This window comes from Oryctolagus cuniculus, chromosome 13, assembly GCF_964237555.1.
Source record: "Oryctolagus cuniculus chromosome 13, mOryCun1.1, whole genome shotgun sequence".
Classification (NCBI taxonomy): Eukaryota; Metazoa; Chordata; class Mammalia; order Lagomorpha; family Leporidae; genus Oryctolagus; species Oryctolagus cuniculus.
In genome coordinates this window covers 18,626,223-18,645,769 of record NC_091444.1, presented here as the reverse complement: position 1 = coordinate 18,645,769, position 19,547 = coordinate 18,626,223, and the positions used below count along the sequence as shown (strand labels likewise).

The 19,547-nt window shown below is 55.3% G+C and overlaps 2 protein-coding genes across 14 annotated transcripts in view; both read left to right on the top strand.

Annotated features, from left to right (window-relative positions):
- KLHL12 (kelch like family member 12) overlaps positions 1-7,674 on the top strand; it is a 31,935-nt gene extending 24,261 nt beyond the window's left edge. For 6 of the 13 annotated variants that reach the window (XM_070055099.1, XM_070055098.1, XM_008268567.4 and 3 more), the window contains 6 exons: positions 1,303-1,409; positions 2,540-2,735; positions 3,551-3,709; positions 4,295-4,393; positions 5,856-6,042; positions 6,232-7,674. In XM_070055099.1, the coding sequence (XP_069911200.1) occupies positions 1,303-1,409; positions 2,540-2,735; positions 3,551-3,709; positions 4,295-4,393; positions 5,856-6,042; positions 6,232-6,358 (875 nt within the window). In that variant the 3' untranslated portion in view covers positions 6,359-7,674. Of the gene's footprint in view, positions 1-1,302; positions 1,410-2,539; positions 2,736-3,550; positions 3,710-4,294; positions 4,394-5,855; positions 6,085-6,231 lie in introns of all 13 variants that reach the window. The other 7 variants (XM_070055097.1, XM_008268566.4, XM_070055096.1 and 4 more) reach the window with 6 other exon arrangements.
- Positions 7,675-10,454: 2,780 nt separating this feature from the next.
- Positions 10,455-15,239, top strand: RABIF (RAB interacting factor). The gene is made up of 2 exons (XM_002717588.5): positions 10,455-10,947; positions 13,333-15,239. Exons 1-2 carry the CDS (start codon positions 10,822-10,824, stop codon positions 13,576-13,578), a joined length of 372 nt encoding a protein of 123 aa, XP_002717634.3. The 5' UTR covers positions 10,455-10,821; the 3' UTR covers positions 13,579-15,239.
- Positions 15,240-19,547: the final 4,308 nt, after the last annotated feature.

Genomic DNA, 19,547 nt, shown 5'->3' with positions numbered 1-19,547 from the left:
CTGTGGCTGAATTGGCAGGGGATGTGATCTTGCAGTCGACTCAGTGGAAAAGTAAATGATCATGGAAAAGAGATTCTAAAAACCTGCTCTTTGGTTCCTAAGCCTCAACCTTCAACATTTTTGTGACAAAGTTAGAATGTTCTTTCTCTGTTATTTAAAAAAAAAAAAAAAAGTACTGCACCCACATTGTGGTACAGCGGGTGAGGCTGGCACTTGGAATGCCAGCATCCCATATCAGAGTGCCAGTTCCATTCCCGGCTGCCCCACTTCCAATCCACCTTCCTGCTAATGAACTTAAGAAGGCAGCAAGGGCCAGCGCTGTGGCATAGTGGGTAAAGCTGCCGCCTGCAGTGCCAGCATCCCATATGAGTGCCGGTTAGGGTCCCAGCTGCTTCACTTCTGATCCAGCTCTCTGCTGTGGACTAGAAAGGCAATAGAAGATGGCCCAGACACTTGGGTCCCTGCACCCATGTGGGAGACCTGGAAGAGACTCCTGGCTCCTGGCTTCAGATCAGAGCAGATCCGGCTGTTGCGGCCATCTAGGGAGTGAACCAGTAGATGGAAGACATCTCTTTCTCTCTCTCTCTCTCTCTCTCTCTCTCTCTCTTTCTCTCTTTCTCTCTTTCTCTCTTTCTCTCTCTGCCTCTCTGTAACTGCCTTTCAACTAAATAAAATAAACCTTTAAAAAAGAAAAACAACACAAAACATGGCCCAAGTGTTTGGGTCCTGCCACCCATGTGGGAAACCCAGATGGAGTTCCAGGCTCCTGGCTTTAGCTTGGCCCAGCCCCAGCCATGGACATCATTTAGGAGGTGAACCAGTGGATGGAAGATCTCTGTCTCTCTCCCTCCCTCTCTTCCTCTGTCACCCTGCCTTTTAGATAAAACTAAATACTAAATACACAGATATTAAAAAGAAAAATCCCCCCGTGTGAGTGCCCATCCAGCCTGGCGTGAGCCAAGAGTGCCTGTGCCTCCCACCCACAGGTGAGACCTCAGTTATGGTGGCAGCGCCAGCCGGGTAGGTGAGGATGGTGTGGTGATGTGTTCAACCTGGCCGTCCAGAGTTTCAGTGTGGGCCACACGTAGGCTCCAGAGCTTCAGTCCTCCAGAGCTAGAGCCTCTAACAGCAGTAATCTCCTCCTAGGCAGTCTGTGATGGGATTCCTTTCTCCAGTTGCTTCTCTCAGCCACGTCAGACAGGGCGTCCTGGAACTGCTGCGTGCACTTCCCGGGGGGGGGGGGGGGGAGGTACCCAGGCCGCTGTGATGAGGTCACCTGTCTTTTTCTGCCTTTGTCCTTAGGAGCCAATGAGGTGCTTCTGGTGGTTGGGGGCTTCGGAAGCCAGCAGTCTCCCATCGACGTGGTAGAAAAGTATGACCCCAAGACTCAGGAGTGGAGCTTTTTGCCCGTGAGTGAGGGGTGGTTTGTGGGGAGAGAGCTTCAATGTGCACAGACGCTGACCTGGGTTGTAACGAATGCAGCTGGAAGAGCAGAAAGGCCCACAGGCAGCGTGATGTTCTCACCATCACGGCCTTGTCCGTGCATGGAAGATGCTCAGGGAGCCGAGGTCCTGACTTTAGAAAGTTAGGCTTTAGAAATAAGTGTCTGTGGCCCTGTGTCAAATGAAATTCAGCTTGTCCCACTGGTCAAGTGCCTGTGTAGGTGGCCTGCATGACTCCCAGCATGCTTCATTGGTCATGCTGTGTCCTACTGAACTCAGTGTTAAATTGGGGTGGACATTTGGTGCACTGGTTAAGATGCCACTTGGGACACCCACGTCCCCTACCAGAGTGCCTGGCTCACGTCTCAGCGCTGCTCTGTATTCCAGCATTCTGTCCAAGTGCACCCTGGGGCCAAACGGTTGATGACTCAAGTACTTGGGTCCTTGCCACCCATATGGGGGCCTAGGTCGAGTTCCTGGCTGCTGGTTTCTGGCTTTTGGCCTGGCCCAGCCCCAGTTACTGCAGGCATTTGGGGAATGAATCAGTAGATGGGAGGTGTCTCTCTGTCAGCCTTTCATATAAATTAAACAAATAGATGAAACTGTTGAAGATTATTAAATTGAACTCGTGTTTATTGAACTCAGAAGTTCATATTGTTCTCCCTCGGTATGTGTCTATTTTAGTGTTGAATGAAGGATAATTTCTGAGAAAGCATGGAACTTTTTTGATCGATCCTCCTCCTACCCTTTAGGGCCTATGAATTCTGGCCCTTTGATTAGCAACGTGGGAGAGCTGTGCCAGTCAGTTAGCCCAGGCCTCTGGAAAGGAAAGAGGTGGTGGGCAAGAAAGCCGTTAAGTCTCGAGGCAGCTTGGGAAGAGGCAGCTGTGTCGCGGGCCTGCATCTCCACGCAGCACAGCAAGCCTTGCGTTCAGTGGACAGTGAGGCCACGTGCGCAGGAACCAGTGCCTCAGGGAAGGCTGGTGGTGGCAGGTGAAGCGACAGATGTGCGTGGACACACACAGCGGGCTGGCGAGAGCTGCAGCCCCAGACTCACCTGCCGGAAATGCTGTGCACCTCTTCCCTCCCAACCCCTAGAGCATCACGCGGAAGAGACGCTACGTGGCCTCAGTGTCCCTCCACGACCGGATCTACGTGGTCGGAGGCTATGACGGCCGCTCCCGCCTCAGTTCCGTGGAGTGTCTGGACTACACGGCGGACGAGGACGGGGTCTGGTACTCGGTGGCTCCTATGAACGTCCGCCGAGGCCTCGCGGGAGCTACCACCCTGGGAGGTAGGTAGGTTGGGTGCACAGGGCTGCATGTGCCAGATCAGGGTTCCCACCTCTCCTGTTGTTAGGAACATGAAACCTGAAGAAAAAATTGGTAAGCCCACGTGGTCCTTTTTGCCCTAGAAGTATCAGTTACAGAAGCTATTTAATATTTGTGGATATTTCAACACTGACTACAAAGTTGGTAAATTCCAGTACGCTGGCTGGGGAACTGGCAGTGGGTGTCTTCCTACAGGCTCCCATGTTGGCTTCAGACACTTTGAAGGATTTCATCGTATCCTGTTCTTTTTAGATGTCTTGACTGTGCTGCTGTCCTTGTCCAGAAGACGTAATTAAACATTTTGCTTTTGCTCCCAGGCGTTTGAAGAACCTGTGGAGAGTTTGTAGAGGAGGCTGGTGCTGTGGCTCACTAGGATAATTCTCTGCCTGCGGCGCCGGCACCCTGGGTTCTAGTCCCGGTTGGGGTGCCAGGTTCTGTCCTGGTTGCTCCTCTTCTAGTCCAGCTCTCTGCTATGGCCCGGGAGTGCAGTGGACGATGGCCCAAGTCCTTGGGCCCTGCACCTGCATGGGAGACCAGGAGGAAGCACCCAGCTCCTGGCTTCGGATCAGCGCAGAGCCGGCCGTAGCAGCCATTAGGGGAGTGAACCAACGGAAGGAAGACCTTTCTCTCTGTCTCTCTCTCACTGTCTATAACTCTCTTTCTCTCTCTCTCTCTCTCTCACTGTCTAACTCTGCCTGTCAAAAAAAGAGTTTGTAGAGTAAAGAGTCCTTGGAAATGTGTCATTCTCTCAAATCTACAATTTGTTCATTCTGGGCAGATATGATCTATGTCTCTGGAGGCTTTGATGGAAGCAGGCGTCACACCAGTATGGAGCGGTACGACCCAAACATTGACCAGTGGAGCATGCTGGGAGACATGCAGACAGCCCGGGAGGGTGCTGGCCTGGTAGTGGCCAGCGGAGTGATCTACTGTCTAGGTATGCAGCCTGGGGTGCAGGAGCCTCCGGCTGGGGGTCCCTTTGGGCCAGAATGAAGTTCATAGACTCCTGCAGCGAAACCCTGGTCTGTGTCAGAACGCGTCCCCTCGTGAGTGGCAGTCCGCTCTGTGTGTGCAGTGTATTAGAACTGTGGGAATGCTAGGCCGGCGCCGCAGCTCACTAGGCTAATCCTCCGCCTTGCGGCGCCGGCACACCGGGTTCTAGTCCCGGTCGGGGCGCCGGATTCTGTCCCGGTTGCCCCTCTTCCAGGCCAGCTCTCTGCTGTGGCCCGGGAGTGCAGTGGAGGATGGCCCAAGTGCTTGGGCCCAGCACCCCATGGGAGACCAGGAGAAGCACCTGGCTCCTGGCTTCGGATCAGCATGGTGCGCTGGCCGCGGCGGCCATTGGAGGGTGAACCAACAGCAAAGGAAGACCTTTCTCTCTGTCTCTCTCTCTCTCACTGTCCACTCTGCCTGTCAAAAAAAAAAAAAAACCTGTGGGAGTGCTGGAACCATGGAAGAGCCGGCTGGGAGAGGCTGCAGCACTCACAGTCCTCTCCAGAATGGTCTCGGCTCTGTCTTGCAGGAGGATATGATGGCTTGAATATCTTAAATTCAGTTGAGAAATACGACCCTCATACAGGACACTGGACTAATGTCACACCAATGGCCACCAAGCGTTCTGGTAAGACCAGTGAGATCTGAGGATGGATAGATGGTGCGCGTGCAGTGGTGGTGGTGTGGTCCCAGCACAGGGGGCAGCAAGTCAGGTTTCACCGCTGACCCCTGTGTAGCTGACCCCGTGTTAATAGTCAGCCGCCGGCTCCCTCTTGTCTCTGCTCTCTGGAGACCAGGACACCAGTGACTCTCACTTTCAACCAGATGATAAACTTGAGGGCAGCCCCCATCTTGTTTTATTCATCTTTTTTTTTCTTTGTTCCTTCCCTGAACTACCAAGTACAGGTTTGTTTGTAACATATGTTAAATACTGTGTGCGAATTGCAGTCTCGGGGCCGGCGCTGTGGTGTAACGGGTAAAGCCATCGCCGTGGTGCCAGCGTCCCATATGGGCGCCAGTTCTAGTCCCGGCTGTTCCATGTCCCATCCAGCTCTCTGCTATGGCCTGGGAAAGCAGTGGAGGATGGCCCAAGTCCTTGGGCCCCTGCACCCACGTGGGAGACCTGGAAGAAGCTCCTGGCTCCTGGCTTCGGATCGGCGCAGTTCCTTTCATTGCAGCCAATTGGGGAGTGAACCAGCTGATAGAAGACCTCTCTCTCTCTCTCTCTTTCTCTCTCTCTCTCTCTGCCTCTCCTTCTCTCTGTGTAACTCTGACTTTCAAATAAATAAATAAATCTTAAAAAAAAAAAAAAAAGAAAGAAATGCAGTCGCTAGTGTGTCGGAACAGAAGAGTAGCTCTTCACTGAGAGCTTCTTGTTTGTTTTATTTGAAGAGCAGGGTTATAGTGGGTGAGTGGGAGACAGACACAGAGCTCGCTCTTCTGCTGGTTCACTCCCCGAATGGCTGTAATGACCAGTACTGGGCCAGACCAAAGCTAGGAGCCAGGAACTCCATCCAGGTCTCCCATGTGGGTGGCAGGGGCCCGTGTTCTTGGGCCATCTGCTGCTGCGTTCCCAGGCACATTAGTAGGAAGCTGGATCAGAAGGGGGACAGCCAGGAGGTGAACCGTTGTTCGTAGGGGATGCCGGCTTTGCAGGTGGCAGCCTAACCTGCTGCACCGCCCCGCCCGCCCCACCAAGAGCTTTTTGGAGTGGAGGGCGGAGCTGCAGGAGGCACAGAACGCTGAGCAGATCCTCTGGTTCACTTCCGGGTAAAACGTGCTCCTTTGCCCCCGTCACCTCACTGCCTCCTTTTCCTGTCCCCTTTTCTCCGGAGGAAGAGTGGGGTCCGAGTTAATGAAAGCGAAGAGGGGGACCATTGCGGTTTCCTCTCATCGCTTCAAGTCCTGGCTGGAGAGTTTGCACACGGGATAACCTGTGCTGGACTAGATTATGCCAGGCCTGTCCAAACCCCCTCCGTGTCCCTCAGCTACCCTAAAATTCACCCAGCCATGAGTGACCGCGTTTTGTTTCTAAACCTCAGAGCCGAGGCTTCGTACCATTCATTTGCTAATACCGTCTTTTTCTCCAGGTGCTGGAGTAGCCCTGCTGAATGACCATATTTATGTGGTGGGGGGATTTGATGGTACAGCCCACCTTTCTTCTGTCGAAGCGTACAACATCCGTACGGATTCCTGGACAACTGTCACTAGTATGACCACCCCACGATGCTATGTAGGGGCCACGGTGCTTCGGGGGAGGCTCTATGCAATCGCAGGGTGAGGATTTAGACAGCAGGCCAGAGTCGTCATCCATCCAGGGCAAGTCTGGGGGACCCGGTCATCAGTCGTTGGTGGATGGAGACAGGGTTTGGGCTGGGAGAAACAGCTCCAGTGACAACCTTTAAGGAACCATTAGTGTGGGGAGAGACAGAGAGTTCATTTCTTTCTCTGCTTTGTCCTCCTTAGATATGACGGGAATTCCCTGCTGAGCAGCATTGAGTGCTATGACCCCATCATTGACAGCTGGGAAGTCGTGACGTCCATGGGAACCCAGCGCTGCGACGCTGGTGTGTGTGTCCTCCGAGAGAAGTGACCGCTGTTGGCGCTCCAGCCAGAGCCAGTGACTGGCCCGAGGGACAGTTGCGGAGAGTCAAGGATCCTTTCCAGAATGTCTGGTTCTCACTGTGTGAACAGGGTGGCTGCAGGCACCGGTGCCCTGATGGTTGTGCTTATTTGACACACACTCCCCCTCGTGCTGGTAGTGGACCCTCAGCAGGCGGGTGACAGATGGTCAAGGGAAGACCGTGCACAGTGTGTGGCTGTGAGACCAGATCACCTGACCCTCTGGTCTGGGGAGCGCTTTCTTGTCGCTTCTAACTTACCGTGTGCTTGGGAGAATATATATATGTTGTGCCTCGGATATTGCAGAGTTGAGGTGCCTGTGGCCACCTAGACGTGGACAATATCCAGCCTGGGTGATGGGAAGGATACAGGCTTTCTTCCTCCAGAAGCAAGTATCTTTGTAACCTACAGGTAGCTAGGGACAACAGAGTTCCACCCTGGAGGGAAGCAAAGGAGAGAACCCTGGCCAGACTGGGGGCCCCAGGAGAGAGGGATCTGACACGCACTCAGCGCAGCAGGATTGCTGGTTCAGAACTGAGTCAGACAGGGAAGTCAGCGGAGCTCAGTGGACTGGGTGTGAGCCCAGGACACCGCTGCGGAAGAACCGGGAAGCCTGACAAGGACGGATGTTTTAGAAGGACCTTTTGCTTGCCGGGGTCTCTGTAGAGTGTTGTGCATCTCAGCACTGGAAACAGTAACAGAGTGAACCCTTGTTGGGCTGAGAGGAGCTGGCGTCGACGTGGGAGTTTGGTGCACCTGGGGACCACTAGAGGTACCTGTGCTTTCACAGTCTTAGTCCCTGCCGGGCGCACCTGGCCACGCAGCGTTTGTCTCGAATGGGTGGAGTAGGCCCTGCCAGGCTCTGACACTTCCACACTATTTATTTGGGGAGGGGCAGTAGCCTCGTTGTCCAGCAGCCGATCACTGCCCCGTTCTCTTAAGGGCGCGCTTCTCCCAGGGAGTGGTCTTTACTGCTGTGCTTGGTACATTCACCTCTCCCTAGAGTGGACTTTATTCATCCCGGGACAAGGACAAGTTCCTTTCTTCGTTTCGGTACCTCTGTGGTCACCATCTCAGAGCCGCCTTCCAAGGCTCGTCTGCGTCGTGCGGTGAAATTCTTGCTTTATGTATTGTGAGTGTGGGAACGTGAAAACCTAAGCGAGGGAGCCCTTGCCCTCCGCTTTGCAGCTCCATTTCCCCCCTCTTTTCCTGAGCTGTATTGCCCTACAGAGTTTATTTCCTTTGTATTTTTTTAAGAAAACATTAAAAAGCAACTGTGTCAAATGACTTCAGAGAGTACATGGCTTATCAGCTGTGCCTTCAGCAGGCATTTTGGAGGACCGGGTGTAGGGGTCAGCTGCAGGTCCCAACTCAGCGTGTTCACCTGGTGTGTTTGCCACCAGCTCTGCTAGACCCAGGTAAGAGGTAGCCACTGCCCCGGCAGGAGGTCCTCACCACGTTTATCTGGATGTGCCGAATTCACTGGCTGCTCTCGCACCTGAAATGGACTGGGAAACCAAAGGGAGCAAAGACGCCATCTTGAGCTCGTTTAGTGCCCACTGAACGGCATGGTTTCCATCGGCCTAGTCGTCTTTCTGTGCCTCGATTTATGGCGTGTGACACGCAGCTGTACGGGACAGGCCCACAGAATCGCAGAACTGATGTTCCCAGGGCGGACAGGAGGAAGGGCCCCAGAGGCGGTGATTTTCCCGGAAGAGGCCACCGGCCTCGCCTGCCCCGAGAACCAGTGCCTGCACAGTGAGGCTCACTCCGTCTCAAGAGGAGGGCCAGGGCCAGGCAGCTGGAGGGGGAGGCAGTGAAGGGGAGCTGGGAGGCTGACGACGAGTTTCAGGCCACACTGAGAGGTGGTTCATAAACTGCAGCCGCAGCAGCAAAGTCAGCATAGAAAGCTCACTGCTGCAGGCCGGCGCCGCGGCTCAATAGGCTAATCCTCCGCCTAGCGGCGCCGGCACACCGGGTTCTAGTCCCGGTCGGGGCGCCGGTTCTGTCCCGGTTGCCCCTCTTCCAGGCCAGCCCTCTGCTGTGGCCAGGGAGTGCAGTGGAGGATGGCCCAGGTGCTTGGGCCCTGCACCCCATGGGAGACCAGGAAAAGCACCTGGCTCCTGGCTCCTGCCATCGGATCAGCGCGGTGCGCCGGCCGCAGCGCGCCGGCCGCGGCGGCCATTGGAGGGTGAACCAACGGCAAAGGAAGACCTTTCTCTCTGTCTCTCTCTCTCACTGTCCACTCTGCCTGTCAAAAAAAAAAAAAAAAAAAAAAGCTCACTGCTGCTGTCCACTCTTCCCTCTTGCTCACCTTCGTGTGCGTGCGCACACACGCGTGCACACACACACACCCCTGGTTTGGTGCTTCCTCCTGTTTTCCCAGCTCCATAACAGGCAACCAGCCACTTAGTTACCTAACCTAGGAAAGCTGTCACTGTCTCGTGTCATCCGTGTGACAGTACAGACATCCAGTAAGTTTCAGAGTTCCACTGGTTTCCTCTCTAATTGTTCCGGTCCCTTGGTACGCCTGCCTTCCCTCTGCTGGAGCCTGTATCTGTCGGCTGGACTCACGAGAGCCTCCCATGCCTAACCTCCACCCTTCTCCCCTCTTGCACTCTAACCTCCATCTTGTCATCAGTTACCCTCCTCAAGCAAATAGGACCATCGTGGTACTGAACAGGCAGCAGGGGCAGGCACAGTGGGTTAAGCCACACCCCTTATCGGTGCCTGGAATTAATTCCTGCCTCTGCTTCTGCTAACGTGCACCCTGGGAGCCAGCAGGTGATGGCTCAGTACTTGGGTTCCTGCCATGCACATGGGAGACCTGCATGGAGACCCAGGCAGCTGCCTTTGACCTGGCTGAGCCCTGGCTCTGAAGCCATATTCACCGTGGGTATGTGGGGAGTGAATCAGTGGATGGAAGATATTCTCATTCACTGTCACTTTGCCTTTCAAATAAACTTTTTAAAAAAGATTCTTTAGGGGCAGGTGGCATCATGACACAGCAAGCTAAGCTGCCACCTGGCATGCCAGCATCCCAGATTAGAGCACCAATTTGAGCGCTGGTTTCCAAATCAAGTCCCTGCTACTGTGCCTGGAAAAGCGGCGGAGGGCGGCCTGAGTGCCTGCGGCCCAGCCGTGCACAGAGGAGACCTGAGTGCAGTGCTGGGCCCCTGTATTGCTCTGGACCAGCCCTGGCTGTTGTGGACGTTTGGGGAGTGCAGCAGCAGATGGAAGATAACCGTATTTCTTTCTCTGCTGTGTAGTATTCTCCCCTTCGAATACTTAAACATTCTTTTAGAAAAGTGCAGATTTTCAATAAAAATGAACAGTTACTCTTAGCCCAAAATCCCATGGATCTTCACATTATACAGTTCAAATTAGCAAACGTTGGCCCCATGGCGAGCTAAGCCCTTTCCACCTTTCTGGTCTTCACTCCTCCTGTACTTCCCCTTCGTTCATGCATAGACTGCGCTCAGAGACGTCGCTTTCCTGACAGTCCTAGCCTTTTAAACCCCTGCCCGATGCCGCCTAGGTAAAGCGCTTCTTAATTCCGCAGACAGAATTACTCGCTCATTGGTTCTCTCTCACGTGCCGTTGGGCTGTGTTCTCGGATACAAAGTGCCAACCCTATCCTCCGTGCTTAGCGGGCTGCTAGCCCTGGGATTAACGAAGAGGGTAGAGGAGAAACATGCAAACGGGGGTGACGGGTCCATCAGACGTGGATCGCATGACAGTTTCCCCTCGTAGTCGGCTTCCTCTGCCCCTTTGAGGAAACCCCCGGCGTGTTGCTGTACAAGCCGGAGCGCTGCAGACTGACCCGATGGAGCGAGAAAGCGTGCTGTCCTAACGTGACAGCACCTAGGGCCGTGCACCTTCAGACCTCGGGCACTGGGGACACGAGTGCCCACCTCACGGAAGAGGGGTGATGACTCGGCAAGTTCCTGACCACTTCAGCTCTGCGGCGTAGTAAGCGGCCACTATGACCGCAACAGACGCCAATCAAAACCCCCACGCCATGCTTCCCGTCCCGGAAAGGTACACGCCCCTCCAGGGTTTGCTAACGCGGCTAAAACCTGCTGTTGACAGTGTCCCCATTCACTCCTGGGACCCAAAGAACTCAAGAGTGAAGGGCATCCCGAGTGCTCTCTAGGTCTTAATGTTAAGGGAAGCCCCAAGATCAGCTGGGCAGGGAGGGAGATTTGTCGCTGACACCAGGAAGTGATCCTGTCACAAAGCCAAGCCGACACTCGGCCACTCGGGCCCGACCGTGAATGAGCGCGCTTGCGCAGTGGCGTCCGGGGCGGCGCAGGGGGCGTGGCCGTCCGCTCCTCGCCCCGCCTCTACCCAGGCGCGCCCGCGCAGTCCGGGAAAGCGAGCGGAGACAGCGCCTGCGCAATCGTGGCGGAGGAGGCTGTGGCGGCAGCGGCAATGGAACCCGCGGAGCAGCTGAGCGAGTTAGTGTCAGCCGAGGGCCGAAACCGGAAGGCGGTGCTGTGCCAGCGTTGCGGCTCCCGGGTGCTGCAGCCAGGAACCGCTCTCTTCTCCCGCCGACAGGTAGGGAGGCGCGTTAGAGGCGCCGACGCCCGCACCCTTTCCCACAGGGGCCGAAGCCGCCGGCGGCTTAGTCCTGCCTCCTCGACTTCCGGAGACCGCGCCCCTCCTCGCGCGGCCCTTAGGCCCCGCCCCCAGGCTCGAGGCCCCGCCTCTCGCAGAGGCTCCGCCCCTGGGTTGCCGCCGCGCGCTGGCTGCAGAGCACGCGTTCCTGTTCGCTGCTCCCTGCCCAGCGGTGGCCATCGCAGCCCTCCGTCCGAGCCAAGCTTGACCCCGGGTCTGCTGCCCCGGCCCGGCCCTGGTGCGCGGCCCGCTGCAGCCGCGACGGTGCGATGCGGTTCCATCCCGCGTCAGCGCCACCCGCCGGACCTTACCGCCCGGTCCCCTTCCTGACCGGCGCCTGCCGGCTCCGCAGCGGCCCGAGAAAGTGACGGAGCCGCCGCTGCGGCCGAACGCCTTCCACGGCCAGGAGCAAGCGCGTCCCCGCGGGCCCTGCGTCCGTGGGGTGCGGGGCTGCCGTCCTGGCGCGTCCCCGCGGGCCCTGCGTCCGTGTTGCCGGCTGGCGTCCTGGCGCGTCCGTGGGGTACGGGACTGGCGTCCTGGCACGCCCCGCGAACCCTGCGTCCGTGGGGTGCGAGGCTGCCAAACTGGAAGTGGGTCTCAAAGACGGACTTGTTTTTCATTCCACCACCATCACCCCAAGGGAGGAGAATGGGAAAAAATAACTAAGGTAGATTTTTTTATTGAAAACCAGTATAGTCGCAGGAAAGTGCAAAGTGTAGTCTAAGTGAGCCACGTGCATGTCCTGCCCCGTAGAATGATCTTTTGTGAGATCTGTTTATTTGAAAGACAGGGTGATCTTCCATCCGCTGGTTCACTCCCCAGACGGCCTCCATGGGCGGGGCTGGGCCGGGCCCAAGCCAGAAGCCTGGAACTCCGTCTGGGTCTCCCACGTGGGGGGCAGGGCCCGAGCCCTCGAGTGGTCACCTGCTGCGGCCTCCCAGGACAGTCACTGCCCTTAGGCTGTCAGTCCAGTTTGAAAATTATTTTTGAAATTGTGCTTTCGGCCGGATTGCCAGACTAGCACACTGAGCCCCTGGAGATGATGGGAGGCACAGAAGAGGGGGCCAGGTGAGGAGCGAGGCAGTGGCACCCGGGGCAGCCGTGCGTGTCCCCTGCCCCTGTGGGGACAAAGCTGCTGTGTGTGACAGAGGCTTTCTCCTGTAGCTGGAGGGCGGGGCCGGGATCCTGGGCTGACTCTCCACATTCCGGACAGAGATTTTCCTCTGTATTCCTTAGGAATGTGATGAACTAGATCAACGCTAGGGGCCTGCACTTGTTCTCTCGACAGATATTTTAATTTCTGCCAATGGGTTCAGACCCAGGGTCGTTCTTACTTATTTACTTATTAGATTTATTCACTTATTTGAAAAACGGAGTTACAGAGGCAGAGAGAGAGGTCTTCCATCTGCTGGTTCACTCCCCAAATGGCCACAATGGCTGGAGCTGGGCGGATCTGAAGCCAGGAGCTTCTTCCAGGTCTCCCACGCAGTGCAGGGGCCCAAGGACTAAGGCCATCTTCTGCTGCTTTTCCAGTCCATAGCGGAGAGCTGGATTAGAAGTGGAGCAGCTGGGACAAGCACTGGCGCCCATATGGGATGCCGGCACCGCAGGTGGCAGCTTTACCTGCTTCACCACAGCGCCAGCCCTGACCCAGGTTCTAGTCTGAGCCCTGGTGATGCGGGAATGAGCCAGGCACGGCAGCTCCCTGCCTCCGGAAGCTGAGGTTCCAGTGGAGGGAGACACCTGGCAGGGAAGCCAGTTCACTGAGGTCATTTCAGACAATAGGACAACGTCAGGGGCTGCGTGAAGAACCTGTTGGGGGGAGCACTGTGTGCGTTCCCCTGATTGGGGTGCTGGTTTCAGCAGTATACACGTGAGCCACCAGGGACCAAGCTGCACAGCTTAAACAGCAGGAAAGCCCTTTAGGGGGTGGGGTGCGGTGTGAAAAGCATAACATGCATTTGGGCCGAATGCCAAGGAGCTGGCCTGGAGTTCCCGGCTGCTGGTGTTGGCCTGGCTCAGCCCCGGCTGTTACAGCTGTTTGGGGAGTGAGCCAGCAGATGGAAGATCTCTTTCTGAAGGCAAAGTGGACTTGTACTGATGGAGGAAGAAGAGAAGGTGGTGTGGTTGATGCATAATGGGTCGGGAGACACCAGAACCAGTGAGGGCCTTGTAGGCATGGTAAGGGCAGCCAGGAGCCACTCACCCTCAGGGTTTGTAACTTTGTAAGAGGGTCCCTCTCCCCGCCCCCTTGCAGATGGCCACTAGGGGGCAGCGCAGCACGTGAGGGGCCAGCCCAGCTCTGTTCTCCTTCTCTGCCTGCAGCTCTTCCTGCCTTCCATGAGAAAGAAGCCGGCGCTGGCCGACGGCAGCAGCCCTGAGGGCGACCTCCTCCAGGAGCACTGGCTGGTCGAGGACATGTTCATCTTTGAGAACGTGGGCTTCACCAAGGACGTGGGCAACATCAAGTTTCTGGTCTGCGCAGACTGTGAAATTGGACCGATTGGCTGGCACTGCCTAGATGACAAGAACAGCTTCTACGTGGCCTTGGAACGGGTTTCCCATGAGTGACGCGGGGCGGGGACTCAGCTCCACCCCGGCTCCCCACAAGAACTGGCGGTTGACCTGTGCGGTGTCTGCCGCCTTCTGGGTACTGATGTAGCTGCGTGAGCACGTCAAGGGGTCCCCGCTTCCCCGAGGCCTCAGGGGCATGCCTCCTGCTTCCGGTCCCCTCCCCCGCCCGTCCTGACGCTGTCCCGCCCCCTGCTTTCTCCTTGGCTCTGCTTTACCCAGGGCTGCCTGTCTGCTTGCTTCAACCCGGGCGCGTGACAGAAGGTGCGCAGGGGCCGGGGGTCGCAGCTCCACCTTTCTCCGGCTCATTCAGGAAGCCCCGCCCACACGGGCCCCAGAGCGACTTTGTCGGATGCCTGACTGTGTCGCCAGGGTAGCTCTCCCGGGCATTCACAGACTTGTGCATTGAAGCCTCTGACTGGAACACAGCAGGCAGACATGGCCGTCTTCCCTTCAGCTCTTGGGCTTCTCTGCGGAATCAGCGGTGGGGGTGGGGGTGGAGGACTTGAAAGGAGCGGGCCTGTGCCGCGGACTCGCGACGCCGTGGGCTGTGTCATCCGCAGAGGCGCCGCCCTTGTGCGCTCCTCATTTACCGAGCCCACGGGGCACCGTGCTCAGACTTTGAGTACCCGCTGACTGTGCCGGCCCAGGATCCGCGCTCGCCGTCAGCCTGGCCCTGCTGGCGCAGCTGTGGGGCTCCTCCCTTCACCCCAGAGCTGCCTCTGGGCTCCTCGCGGGAGGCAGAGCCTGGACAGGGGGCAGCCAGCCCACTCCCCTGGAGCCGGAGTGAGCGGAGATGCCCGTTCCAGCAGCCGCAGAGGAGCGGCCCCTCGAGGCACAGAACCAAGCCGCAAAACCCAGTCGGTGCTTCCTGTGCCCCCGCCTCACAAGCTGAGCGTTTCTTAAGTGTAGGCTTTAGCTTTTCTTTTATAGTCGCAGAAGTGGCACCGGTTCATTGGGTGAAATTAGAATCGGTGTCCAGTTTCGCCTGCAGTCCTGCCACACCGCGGCGGCCGCGTCCTTCCCCGGGCTTTTCTCTGTGTGCGTGTACAGGAACGTGTCCAGTGTTTCTGAAAGCAGACAGAAACCAGGCTGTAGTCTTCTGTAACTTATTTATGACAGCAGAGGGTGGCTCTCTCCCCATGTCAGCAGGCAGACGCCGTGTACCCCAGCGCTGCTGGTGTTCCCGTGAGCTCTGTCATTGTGTAAACAACCCGCCAGCTTGATTTCGCGTGTGGCGTTGTAGCTGGATCTGCGCCCGCCCTGGGCTGCTCCCCACGTGTGCGTGTGGTGCGAGGTGGAGCCGCAGGGCTCCCTGTTGATGGCTGCGCCCTGGCTGGCACGCGGTCCTCGGCGGGACTGCGCCCACCTCCAGCAGTGTCGATGAGCTCTAGTTTCTCTGAACCCCTTACCAACATGGGGTATTTATTATCCTTAGAAAAAATACTTGGCCACTTTACCCAGAGGGAAGAAATAGTAACTCATTATTTTAATTTGCATTTTTTTTCTTTCTAATGAAGTTTTATATACACTTAATCGGTTTGTATTTCCTTTTTTGAGAATTGCCAAACATTGTTGCCTCAGGACCCAAAAGCACCGAGTGGCTCTTCTGCCGCTTTGGTGGGATTTGAGGGAAATAAAGGTGTTGCAGCGGCGGAGAATCGCTCTGCGCGTCTTTGGGAAGAAAGCGGAGCCCTGGGGTCTGGGTCTGGGCTAGGAGCGGTGACACAGTGCGCACTGGAGGACAGTGTCAGCTCTTCACTCTTCCCCATGCAGGCCCTCGGCGATGTGCGTGCGTTTGCTCCCTGTGCCACGGCGGGCACGGACCCCCGGGCTTGGTGCTCTGAGGATGGAAACCTGCAGTTGCTATCACAGAGAGCAACTGATTTTAGCCAAGGCCTAACTCTGCAAAACTGACTTGGTTTAACAAAAGCAAAGGTGGCCAGGGGTATGCAGACGTCTCTCATATCATGAGCACATTATGTGTGAGGCTGCTCCCAGAAATGGGGGGGGGGGGGTAATTGGCACTGGCCATCCCACTGAGGACAGAGAGAAAGACTGGACAAAATATGTTAAAAATCTGTTTGGGAGGCCAGGGCCACGGGTCACTAGGCTAATCCTCCACCTGCGGTGCTGGCCACCCAGGTTCTAGTCCCAGTTGGGGTGCTGGTTCTGTCCCGGTTGCTCCTCTTCCAGTCCAGCTCTCTGCTGTGGCCCGGGAAGGCAGTGGAGTATGGCCCAAGTGCTTGGGCCCTGCACCGGCATGGGAGACCAGGAGGAAGCACCTGGCTCCTGGCTTTGGATTGGCGCAGCGTGCCGGCCGTGGCAGCCATTTGGGGGGTGAACCAATGGAAGGAAGACCTTTCTCTCTCTCTCTCTCTCACTGTCTAACTCTGCCTCTCCAAAAAAAAAAAAAAAAAAAAAAATCTGTTTGGTGCCTGGTGTTGGGGCATAGTAGGTAAAGTCACTGCTGACAACACTGGCATCCTGTTTGGGTGCTGGTTCTAGTCCTGGCTGCTCCACTTCCAATCCAGCTCCCTGCTAATGGCCTGGGAAAGCAGTGGAAGATGCCCAAGCATTTAGGTTCTTAGTACCAGCGTGGGAGACCCAGATGAAGCTCCTGGCTCCTGGCTTCAGCCTAGCTCGGCCCTAGCTGTTGCAGCCACTTGGGAAGTGAGCCAGCAACAGAAGATCTTTCTCTCTCTCTCTCTCTCTCTCTCTCTCTCTCTGCCTTTCAAATAAATAAGTAAATCTTTAAAATACAAAGATCTGTTTGAAGGCATCAGAAAACTGATGTGATATTAGGGATTCCTGGGCCAGGATCCTGAAGAGATGGAGGTCCTGGGAGGTGGGCCTGGTGTTGGGGCCCTGTGCTTCTGGGGGCACTTGCAGCCAGGGTTCAGGGCCTCAGGAGTGACTTAGCAGCCTCCCAGGTGGGCAGAATGTCAGGTCAAAGGTTAGCCCTGACCTTGGGCTGCAGCCCTTGGTCCTTTGCACCCCAGGGACAGGGTGGCTGAGAAGGTGGAAGTAGGTTCTTGCAGGGAACTACAGCTCAGCTTCCCGTTACCTCACTCGCTGAGGTCAGATTAAGGGGACCCCAGAGCGGTAGCTGCCCCAAACCCTTGGCATAAGGAAGCATAAAGCCTTTCTAGAGGAAAATACTGTCCTGTTAAGTTATTGCTGCAGACCACTTTGGTAATATTATATCCAACATGCGGTGAAATGTAACTAGGTGTTACTTACTGTACACCTGTATCAAATTATGCTCCTCCAGGAGTTCAATGGTGTATCTATTTAAGACAACCTAGTACCTCCCTTAAAATTTGTAAAAATGTAACCACACCTATGAGACAGGGTAATAAGAAAACTAGCAGGGCTACCTGTGGTGTATTAGATTAAGCCTCCGCCTGCAGCACCAGCATCCCATATAGGTGCCCGTTTGAGTCCTGGCTGCTCCACTTCTTTTTTTTATTTTTTATTTTTTTTATTTTATTTTTTTTTGACAGGCAGAGTGGACAGTGAGAGAGAGAGAGAGAGAGAAAGGTCTTCCTTTGCCGTTGGTTCACCCTCCAATGGCCACCGCGGCCAGTGCGCTGCAACTGGCGCACCGCACTGATCTGATGGCAGGAGCCAAGTACTTATCCTGGTCTCCCATGGGGTGCAGGGCCCAAGCACTTGGGCCATCCTCCACTGCACTCCCTGGCCACAGCAGAGAGCTGGCCTGGAAGAGGGGCAACCGGGACAGAATCCGGTGCCCCGACCGGGACTAGAACCCGGTGTGCTGGCGCCGCAAGGTGGAGGATTAGCCTAGTGAGCTGCGGCGCCGGCCCTGGCTGCTCCACTTCTGATCCAGCTCCCTGCTAATGGCCTGGGAAAGCAGCAGATCATGGCCCAAGTCCTTGGGTCCCTGCACCCATGTGGGAGACCCAGAGAAAGCTCCTGGTTCCTGGCTTTGAATCAACCCAGCTCTGGCCCTTGAGGCCATTTGAGGAGTGAACCAGCAGATAGAAGACCTCTCTTTCTGCCTCTGTCTTTCAAATAAGTAAATAAACCTAAAACAAACAAACAAAACTAGTAAAACACACAATAGAGATATCAGAGTTTTCAAACACAGGTTTCAGAATAACTGCTTACTCTGCTCAAGGAGAGAGGTAAGTTTGGGAATTACAGCAGATACCTAGACATAAAGAAACAGCGACTTCTCAGGCCAGCATTGTGGCATGGCAGGTTGAGCTGCCACTTGCAGTGAGACCGACATGGAGTTCTGAGTTCCTGGATTCCGTCTGGCTGGGCCCCAGCTGTTGTGGTTTTCTGGGCAGTGAACCTGCATGTGGGCCATTCATTCTGTCTCTCTCTAATAAATCCTTGTTTGTTTTTTTTTTTTTTTAAAGATTTATTTTATTTTTGAAAGACGGAGACTGAGAGGTCTTCCATCCACCGGTTCACTCCCCAGATGGCCACAACAGCTGGAGCTGTGCTGATCCGAAGCCAGGTGCCAGGAACTTCTTCCAGGTCTCCCATGTGGGTGCAGTGGCCCAAGGACTTGAGCCATCTTCTACTGCTTTCCCAGGCCATAGCAGAGAGCTGGGTCAGAAGAGAAGCAGCCTGGTCTCGAACCAGTGCCCATATGGGATGTTGGCGCCTCAGGCCAGGGCGTTAACCCACTTTGCCACAGCGCTGGCCCCTAATAAATCCCTTAAAAAAAAAAAAAAACTTTAAAAAATAGTGAATTCTAGAGTTTAGAAAAACCCCATAACCAAAATGAGTTCCGTGGAAGGTTGTAACAGCGGAGGAGCCGCAGGTGAGCAGTAGAGAACCAGGAGCCAGCTGAGGTGGCAGCCTGAAACCTTGGACAACACTGCCGAGAGAGGTTAAGAGGAAACGATCTCAGGCAGAGAACTGCTGCCCGTGGGCCAAACCCAGTCAGCCAGCACCTGCTTAATCAGGCTCAGGAGCCTGCGGCTAGGAACGTTTTACACTTTTTAATGCTGATAGACGCATCTATATATTTTCAATTCTATCAAACCCCACAAAGCCTAAAGTACCTGCTATTGAGAACTTTTTTTTGGAAAGTGAGTGATCACCCATTCCCTGGTTCACTCCCCGCAAATGCCTGCAACGCCAAGCAGGGACCCCACAACTCAATCCGGGTCTCCCTCGTGGCTGGCAGAGAGGGACCGGAGCCATCACCTGCTGCCTCCCAGGGTCTGCACTAGCAGGAAGCAGGACTCAGTAGCAGTGCTGGCACTGAAACCCAGGGACTGTGATGTGGGATGCAGGTGCCTTAACCAGCGTCTCTAACCACCAGGCCAAACACCCCCGCCCCCTTGGGGAGTGGTCATGTAATAAACTGAGCTGTACATCTGTGCATTTTTCTGAATCATTTTTACAATAAAAGTTTTCTAACAGTCCTAGGCAAAGCCCACTTTCCTGAACATATGTTCTTCAAAGTCAGATGACATTTTACTCCCAGTATCTCCTAAACCTGTGCACATTTAAAAATTAACCATGACCCTAAGGATGAAAACGGAGTTAGAAGTTAAAATGAGGGGCTGATGCTGTGGCATAGCAGGTAAAGCTGCTACCTGCAGTGCCGGCATCCCATATGGGCACCAGTTCGAGTCCCAGCTGCTCTACTTCCCAGCCAGCTCTCTGCTATGGCCTATGGCCTGGGAAAGCAGTAGAAGATGGTCCAAGTGACAGCCCCTGCATCTGCATGGGAGACCTGGAAGAAGCTCCTGGCTCCTGGCTTTCATTGCAGCCATTTAGGGAGTGAACCAGTGGATGGAAGACCTGTCTCTCTCTCTGCCTCTGTGCCTTTCAAATAAATAATAAATTCCTTAAAAAAAATTATTTCTGAAGCAGAAATAGTGAGTTAAAACTTAGAATAGGAATTTACATGTGCTTTAATGCTGTTTGACAAAGACAACGAACACAGATGCACAAGGTCTGCAAAGGGGACACCATGA